At 44.7% G+C, this 9,104-nt stretch overlaps 1 protein-coding gene across 1 annotated transcript; it reads right to left on the bottom strand.

Annotated features, from left to right (window-relative positions):
* Positions 1-3,094: 3,094 nt before the first annotated feature.
* Positions 3,095-7,051, bottom strand: and2 (actinodin2). The gene is made up of 3 exons (XM_061921108.1): positions 6,763-7,051; positions 3,833-4,729; positions 3,095-3,667 (listed from the first exon to the last, which is right to left on the bottom strand). Exons 1-3 carry the CDS (start codon positions 6,844-6,846, stop codon positions 3,272-3,274), a joined length of 1,377 nt encoding a protein of 458 aa, XP_061777092.1. The 5' UTR covers positions 6,847-7,051; the 3' UTR covers positions 3,095-3,271.
* Positions 7,052-9,104: the final 2,053 nt, after the last annotated feature.

The following is a 9,104-nucleotide window of genomic DNA, read 5'->3' as shown; positions in this document are numbered from 1 at the left end:
GGGGGGGTTGCCCACATCTGAGGTCCTCTCCAAGGTTTCTCATAGTCAGCATTGTCACTGGCGTCCCACTGGATGTGAATTCTCCCTGCCCACTGGGTGTGAGTTTTCCTTGCCCTTTTGTGGGTTCTTCCGAGGATGTTGTATTCGTAATGATTTGTGCAGTCCTTTGAGACATTTGTGATTTGGGGCTATATAAATAAACATTGATTGATTGATTGATTGATAATTAATGGTGAATATGTGTTGGCCATACTAAAGTGTTACCAAATTGTTTAATTAATATCATCTTTCATATATATATATATATTATATATATATATATCTGGCATGTGTTGCAATGTTAATATTTCATCATTGATATATAAACTATCAGACTGCGTGGTCGGTAGTAGTGGCTTTCAGTAGGCCTTTAAACATCAACCCTACCACAAAATCACATGAATGAACCCAAGATCAAAACACTGGCACCTCCTGGAGTATGTGATCACAAAGCGAAGTGACCGTAAAGACACCAGAGGGATCAAAGGTGCAGACTTTTCCACAGATCACAATGTAAGCAAACTGTGAAACATTAACTTCAACAAGAAATTAACAAGAAAATCAAAGAACTGGCACACCAAAACGCAAGATGAAAAATGGAACATAGTGAGGACAGCTTTTCTTGAGACTGCTGACAAGGTCCTTGGGAGACCAGAGAAGAAACACCAGGACTGGATCTTTGAAGAGGGCAAGTAACTGGACATGATGATTACTGATAAGTATAAGCCAAAAGAGAAGCAGCAAACACAAGAAAAACAAGTTGAAGCTCACAGAGGCAAGGCACCAGCTTCAAAAATACACTGGAGAGCTGAAAACAAACTGGTGGGAGCTAAAACCAAAATAGCTGCGGCTGGCAGCTGACAGAAATGACATGAAAGAGTTCTACAGCGGCTTGAGGGAGGTTTATGGCCCAAAGAGAGGCGCAGTCCAAATGATGGACACCAATTGAGTTTCAGTGCTGAAAGACAAGATTGAGATTCTTGGCGGATTTGCGGCACACTTTGAAGAACCGTAAAACACCCCTGGTGAGATTGACTTCAAGCACTAAATTCAATCCCAGATCGGCAAATCATGGACTGTCTTGATGAAGCCCCCGATTTTGGAGAAGTCTTTTGGAGATGGCACTCCACCCTTTTTCGGGCGAGAACCATGGAGGTGCTGATTCTCAACCAGTCACTTCACACTCGGCTGCGAACCGATCCATTTAGAGCTGAGGATCCTGGCCAGTTGAAGCCATCAGGACCAGATCTGCAGAAAGCAGAGACTTTATCCTGCAGCCACCAAACCCAATCCCTTCAACGCCCTGACTGTGCTTATAAAAATCCGTCCATAAAAGTTATAAACAGAATCGGTGAAAAAGGGCAGCATATTATTCATATCTTCATCAATATGTGCTGTTCCTATTTTTAATAAAGAATTTGAATAGTGAAGTGAATTGTATTTATATAGCGCCTTTTCTCTAGTGACTCAAAACGCTTTACATAGTGAAACCCAATATCAATTTATTTTTTTTACATCTAAACCAGTGTGGGTGGCACTGGGAGCAGGTGGGTAAAGTGCCTTGCCCAAGGACACAATGGCAGTGACTAGGATGGCAGAAGCGGGTATCGAACCTGCAAACCTCAAGTTGCTGGCATGGCCACTCTACCAACCGAGGTATGCCGCCCCGTTAAAGGATTTTATATGTGCTGGATATGATAACCCCTTATTTTTACCCATTTTCTTGGTAAATTCCCCAAATTGTGAAATGCAAATGTTGACAGTCATAATGAGAGGGGACCTTTAATTCCTTTATCCCTTCTCTGGGACACATTGGAGTTTCTTCATTGAAAAATGCTGCTGATTAAATCATTTTTTTTATTAAAGAGCCATGACAAAATCCCTTTAGTGCTCAAGTAGGTGTAAAAGAATAGCGCCACCTTACTATCATCAGCATACTTGCCAACCCTCCCGGATTTTCCGGGACACTCCCGAAATTCAGCGCCTCTCCCGAAAACATCCCGGGACAAATTTTCTCCACGCCCCCTCCAGCTCCATGCGGACCTGAGTGACGTGTCGACAGCCTGTTTTCACGTCCGCTTTCCCACAATATAAACAGCGTGTCTGCCCAATAACGTTATAACTGTAGAATGATCGAGGGCGAGTTCTTGGTTTCTTATGTGGGTTTATTGCTAGGCAGTTTCATTAACGTCCACCCAGCGCGGTAACAACACCCAACAACAGCAGTCACGTTTCCGTCTACCGTAAAGCAGTTTGTCTGCCGTAAACAGCAATGGTGTGACACTCTTAGAGAGTGCAATGCACAACTGCGCACACAACAAGGAGACGGGGGGACGGCGTGGCGAAGTTGGTAGAGTGGCTGTGCCAGCAATCAGGGCTATTTGTTCAATCCCCACCTTCTACCATCCTAGTCACGTCCGTTGTGTCCTTGGGCAAGACACTTCCCCCTTGCTGCTACTTGGTCCTGGTGAGCGCCTTGCATGGCAGCTCCCGCCGTCAGTGTGTAAATGTGTGTGTGAATGGGCGAATGTTGAAAATACTGTCAAAGCGCCTTGGGCTCCGTAAAAAAGGGGTATAAAAGCGCCATACAAGTACAACCCATTTACCATTTATGAAGCAGAAGAACGAGGAAGATACAGCATGTTCAGCATGGTTAGAAAAATAGTGACAGAGAATAGAACAAGGATGGACAGTTCAACCCTTAACTCAACAATGAGTAGATGAGTGTTATGTGTGTGTATATGTGTAAATAAATGAACACTGAAATTCAAGTATTTTTGTTATGTATATATATATATATATATATATATATATATATATATATATATATATATATTGTTAGAATTTACTGAAATTATTTCTTATTAATATATGAAATACTTGACTTGGTGAATTGTAGCTGTAAATATACTCCTCCCCTCTTAACCACGCCCACACCCCACCCCTCCCCCCACCTCCCGAAATCGGAGGTCTCAAAGTTGGCAAGTATGGTCATCAGTTCACTTTAGACTTGTTTTATTGTTTTAAATGTTAATTTATTTCAAACTTCATCCAAACTAAATAAAAGAAGAGGTTGTAATTACAACAGATGCCGAAGTCTGACAACCGCTGTACATGGTCTTCTACAAACTTTAATCCACAACTGTCCTATCATTTCATTGCACTGCTGATAGCTAGAGCTAGTCCGAGTGAAGCTTTTGGTTAACAGTATTTGGGATTATGGTTTCTGTATCTATTTGTGCTGGCTCATGAAGCCCAGCAGGAAGTCTTCAAAGCTGACGACAGCTTTCATGGACTTCTTGGCGGGCTTGGCCAACGTCTTCTCCTCAGCGGCGGTGTCGGCGTGACGCAGGCGACAGTTGTAGTCAATCTCGGGGTCGCAGTCGGGGTCTGGGAAGATAATGCCGCCTGTGCCTGTGCCTGGGCCGGACTTTTGGGCTTGCATGGCGGGGGGTGCAGAAAACTTGGCACAGCTGGGGTCATAGGGATGGCAGAGAGGCTCGGCCGGAGCCCGGATGTCGCTCTTGGCCTTGGGGCGAGACTCCAGCGGCGTGCAGTCTTTGTCATAGTGCACATAGCAGTCATGGCCCTCCCTGGTCTTGCCGCGAATGCCGACCTTGTGGCGAACCTGGTTGATTGATTGAGTGGATGGATTGGTGTTTTTTTGTTGGAAGCAGAAGCAGTTTAAAGACAGCAAAGCAACATATCACTACAGTATTGAAAAAGACAAGCTGTAAAGATGGTTACATTAATCAACACAGTAAAACCTACAAGCAGGACTTCAAATTCAGACCTGGTGCTTTGGGAGACGTGGCCACGTCTTGCCAGCGGCAGCGGCGGCTGCCGGTATGCAGTACGGGTCGTAGCGGGGGTCGCAGGCCATGGGAGCGGCGACGTGTGCAGGATGGTCCTTAGGGGCGTACTGCAGCACAGGTTTGGTGAGGCCAGACAGCTTGGTGGCAGACAGGGGGTTGCAGCCGGCATCAAAGAGAGGGTTGCAATGCTGCTCTTGAGGCACTCCCGAGTCGGCACCCAGGTTGGAAGGGGCGGCCCCGTTGCCCACGCACAAGGGGTCCACTGTGGGGTCACAGCTGGGGTAGAGGAGGTGGTAGAAACCTGTGGGGGCTTTCTGCACCATCACAGGCATGCAGTAGGGGTCATTTGGGTCGCATCCAAGGGCACTGTAGGAGGGAGCAGGAGCGGCGGCAGGGCGGTAGCCGTAAGCCGCCCTCAGGTGGTATTGCAGACACTCGACGTCTTCATGGTTGCAGATCCGTAACAGCTCGGCTTTCTGCTCGTGGCTCAGGAAGGACTCCAAGACCGGGGCATGGTAGAAGCCAACAGGGCTCTTCATTGGCATGGGCATTAAGGGACTGAGGACAGGGGCGGGTGCCTTGGCTGGAGCAGGCCCAGGCTCGGGGCCGGCGGCTTTGTGTGCCAGAGGGAAGTGGCAGTAGGGGTCGACGTGGGGGTTGCACATTCTGACGGCGGCAGACCTGACGGGGGCGGGCATCACCATGGCAGCTTTGGGCTTGCTGGTGGACTCCGCAATGCATTCTGGGTCGTCGGAGTCTGCACAGGCTTTGTAGATCTCGCTCAGGTGTTTCAGGTAGTGGTTGAAGGTGGGGCCTTCCTCTGACCTGTGCTTGTTCTGCAGGTACGCCAAGTACAGACGGTCCATATCTTCAACCTTAAAGACAAATATGAACAAAATCATCGCAAAAGATCAATTTCTATTGTTTATTGCATCATTATGCACTCATTTATAGGCCAGTCAAATCATTAAAAACGTATTAATATCTTGGAAACCGTTATAAAAAGTTCCTTTTGTATCATGTTGAACATTGTTAGGGCTGGTTATTTTGGTCTCTTTTTCATTTTTTTCCTGTATTTTTTTGAGATTCCTCACATGTAACTATTATGTCACGAACAAATACCTTTTTACCTGCACCCTGCCTCCCGCTGTGGTCTGCATTATGGGATCACAACAAACCATCCTCGTCTCACCCGACACATTCCGACTTTTACAGAGCAATGAACTACGTGCTGCCACCTGCTGAGATGGAGTATTACAGTACGTGCTTACCCTGCCGAGTTTTACACAGCACAGACACTAAGAAAGGCACATTATTTGCAGATTAGAATTCTTAAAATATTAAAGAAATCTCTAGCCTTTAAATAGACCCCCTTTTTAGACCAGTTGATCTGTCATTCCTTTTCTTTTCTACTCTGCCCCCCTCTTCCTTGTGGAAGTGGGGGCACAGGTCCGGTGGCCATGTCCAGAGTCAGGAGGACCGCTCGCCTGAGCATCGGTTGGGGACATCTCTGCGCTGCTGACCTGTCTCCGCTCGGGATGGTCTCCTGCTGGCCCCACTATGGACTGGACTCTCACACTATTATGTCAGATCCACTATGGACTGGACTCTCACACTATTATGTCAGATCCACTATGGACTGGACTCTCACACTGTTATGTTAGATCCGCTATGGACTGGACTCTCATACTATTATATTAGATCCGCTATGGACTGGACTCTCAATATTATGTTAGACTCACTATGGACTGGACTCTCACACTATTATGTTAGATCCGCTATGGACTGGACTCTCAATATTATGTTAGATCCACTATGGACTGGACTCTCACACTATTATGTTAGACCCACTATGGACTGGACTCTCACACTATTATGTTAGATCCACTATGGACTGGACTCTCACACTATTATGTTAGATCCACTATGGACTGGACTCTCATACTATTATATTAGATCCGCTATGGACTGGACTCTCAATATTATGTTAGACTCACTATGGACTGGACTCTCACACTATTATGTTAGATCCGCTATGGACTGGACTCTCTCTATTATGTTAGATCCACTATGGACTGGACTCTCATACTATTATATTAGATCCGCTATGGACTGGACTCTCAATATTATGTCAGACTCACTATGGACTGGACTCTCACACTATTATGTTAGATCCGCTATGGACTGGACTCTCACTATTATGTTAGATCCACTATGGACTGGATCACACTATTATGTTAGAGCCACTATGGACTGGACTTTCACTATTATGTTAGATCCACTATGGACTGGACTCTCACACTATTATGTTAGATCCACTATGGACTGGACTCTCACACTATTATGTTGGATCCACTATGGACTGGACTCACACTATTATGTTAGATCCACTATGGACTGGACTTTCACTATTATGTTAGATCCACTATGGACTGGACTCTCACACTATTATGTTAGATCCACTATGGACTGGACTCTCACTATTATGCTAGATCCACTATGGACTGGACTCTCACACTATTATGTAAGATCCACTATGGACTGGACTCTCACACTATTATGTTGAATCCACTATGGACTGGACTCTCACTATTATGTTAGATCCACTATGGACTGGACTCTCACTATTATGTTAGATCCACTATGGACTGGACCTGTGCAGCCCTTTGAGACACTTGTGATTTAGGGCTATATAAATAAACAATGATTGATAATTATTTATTTGCGAAAAAATATTTTTTGGACCAATTGGGTGAAGTTCCGTAATTTCCCACAGCACACCAGACAATATCTCACGGTTGAAAAACATGATCTATAAGGACAGACAAAGCTTTTCCAGACTGTATTTTTTTGGAGTCCAAAAGTGTGTCTACAGAGATTAATACAAGCAAATCAAAATTGGACTCACTCCTTCCTGGTTGTGGGAGTCCATGAAGTACTTGTACCAGCCCCAGAAGTCAGGTTTGAACTGAGGCGCGGCCATGACGGGCATGTTCCTTTTGTGGCGTGCCAGCTTCTGCAGGTTGGCCTCCACGTGCTCGGACGCTGTGTGGCACACGACAACACGTCCTGGTCAACAACTCATATAGACCAGACTTCCCTCTCTCCAGCCACTTGGTCCAGATCCTCCCGGGGGATCCCTGAGGCGTTCCCAGGCCAGCCGGGAGACATAGTCTTCCCAACGTGTCCTGGGTCTTCCTATCGGTCAGACGTGCCCTAAACACCTCCCTAGGGAGGCGTTCGGGTGGCATCCTGACCAGACACCTGGACCACCTCATCTGGTTCCTCTCCATGTGGAGGAGCAGAGGCTTTACTTTGAGCTCCTCCCGGATAACAGAGCTTCTCACCCTATCTCTTAGGCAGGGGTCGGCAACCCGCGGCTCTGGAGCCACATGAAGCTCTTTAGCGCCCCCCTAGTGGCGCTCTGGAGCGTTTTCAAAAAAATATGAAACATTATTGGTTTTAATTTGGTTTCTGTGTTGGGACAAACATGACACAAACCTCCCTAATTGTTATAAATCACACTGTTTATATTAAACATGCTTCACTGATTCGAGTATTTGGCGAGCGCTGTTTTGTCCTACTAATTTTGGCGGTCCTTGAACTCACCCCAGTTTGTGTACATGCATAACTTTCTCCGACTTTCTAAGACGTGTTTTATGTTTTGTCCACCAAACTTATAACGTTGCTTATGAATGCACAAAGGTGAGTTTTGTTGATGTTATTGACTTGTGTGGAGTGCTAATCAGACATATTTGCTCACTACATGACTGTAAGCTAATCGATGCTAACATGCTATTTAGGCTAGCTGTATGTACATTAGGGCTGGGCGATAAAACAATAATATATATCGCGATTGACGTATGATCGATTTTAATAGAAAATGGGGTCGATAGAACGTTTGATAATTTCACTGAGTTCTGTTAGAAAAAAATAGTAATGCATTGATTAACGTGGACCCCGACTTAAACAAGTTGAAAAACTTATTCGGGTGTTACCATTTAGTGGTCAATTGTACGGAATATGTACTGTACTGTGCAAACTACTAATAAAAGTATCATTCAATCAAAAAGAAACACAGAGCCGGAACCGCACGGCATTCTGGGGAGTGTAGGCAAAGAAAGGACTTTAGCCTTTCGACCTATCACGGCCGAGCCCGAACCGCAAGGCATTCTGGGAAATGCTAACAGGAAAAAAAAAGCAAAGATTGATTGATACTTTTATTAGTGGATTGCACAGTACAGTACATATTCCGTACAATTGACCACTAAATGCTAACACCCGAATAAGTTTTTCAACTTGTTTAAGTTGGGGTCCACGTTAATGAATGAAACGGGAATATGAGTGTGGCAGCACGAGAGGAAATTGTAAATAAAAGAGGAAACGTTACGTCACCAGTTTGGCAGTGTTTGGGATTGTTTAAGTCCGATACGAATCAGAGTAATACTGTCTGCAAACTTTGCCAGGTCGTCGTCCCGACCAAGTCTTGGAACACGACAAACTTATTTTACCACCTGAGCCGCTGGAGTACAGCAGCAAACAGTCACAACATCAGCCGGTGCAAGTGGAACAGCACCGAAGCGGCAACAACAGACCACCATCGAGAGGTACCCATACGACAAAAATTCAAAACGTTATAAAAAAAAAAAAATAAGGGATGCAGTAGTGTATCAATTAGCGAAGGACATGCTACCGCTCAGCATAGTTGAGAAGTCTGGGTAAGCATTTATTTAATGTCAATATTTGCACATCGACCAGTATTTTCATTCATTTGACAGTTTTTCTTAATGCTGACCTCGTTCTAAAGGTTAAAGGTTATATTTAAAATAAAAGTATTTAAATTCAGCCTTTTTTCTCCTGGTCTTTATTTAGAATATTTTTTTTTTATTATCAATAATTATTGATATCGACTGAAACACTTATATCGTGATACATTTTTTAGTCATATCGCCCAGCCCTAATGTACATATTGCATTACTATGCCTCATGTGTAGCTATATTTGAGCTCATTTAGTTTCCTTTAAGTCCTCATAATTCAATTTATATCTCATGACACACTATCTGTATGTAGTACGGCTTTTATTTTTTCTCTGCTCCAGACAGATTTGTTTTTGTATTTTTGGTTCAATATGGCTCTTTCAACATTTTGGGTTGCCGACCCCTGCTCTAAGGGAGAACCCCGCCACCTGGTGGAGGAAACTCATTTTGACCGCTTGTACCCGTGATCTTGTCCTTTCAGTCATAACCCAA

This window comes from Nerophis ophidion, linkage group LG14 (genome assembly GCF_033978795.1).
Source record: "Nerophis ophidion isolate RoL-2023_Sa linkage group LG14, RoL_Noph_v1.0, whole genome shotgun sequence".
NCBI lineage: Eukaryota > Metazoa > Chordata > Actinopteri > Syngnathiformes > Syngnathidae > Nerophis > Nerophis ophidion.
This window is presented reverse-complemented; position numbering and strand designations above follow the sequence as displayed.

What these genes read in the sequence shown, in the direction of transcription:
- and2 (XM_061921108.1), bottom strand. Translation starts at nt 6,846, where the DNA reads ATGCCCGTCATGGCCGCGCCTCAGTTCAAACCTGACTTCTGGGGCTGG. An exon ending in ACTCCCACAACCAGGAAGGA is followed by an intron (nt 4,730 to 6,762) that starts GTGAGTCCAATT and finishes TTTGTCTTTAAG; the next exon opens with GTTGAAGATATGGACCGTCT. An exon ending in CACGTCTCCCAAAGCACCAG is followed by an intron (nt 3,668 to 3,832) that starts GTCTGAATTTGA and finishes TCAATCAACCAG; the next exon opens with GTTCGCCACAAGGTCGGCAT.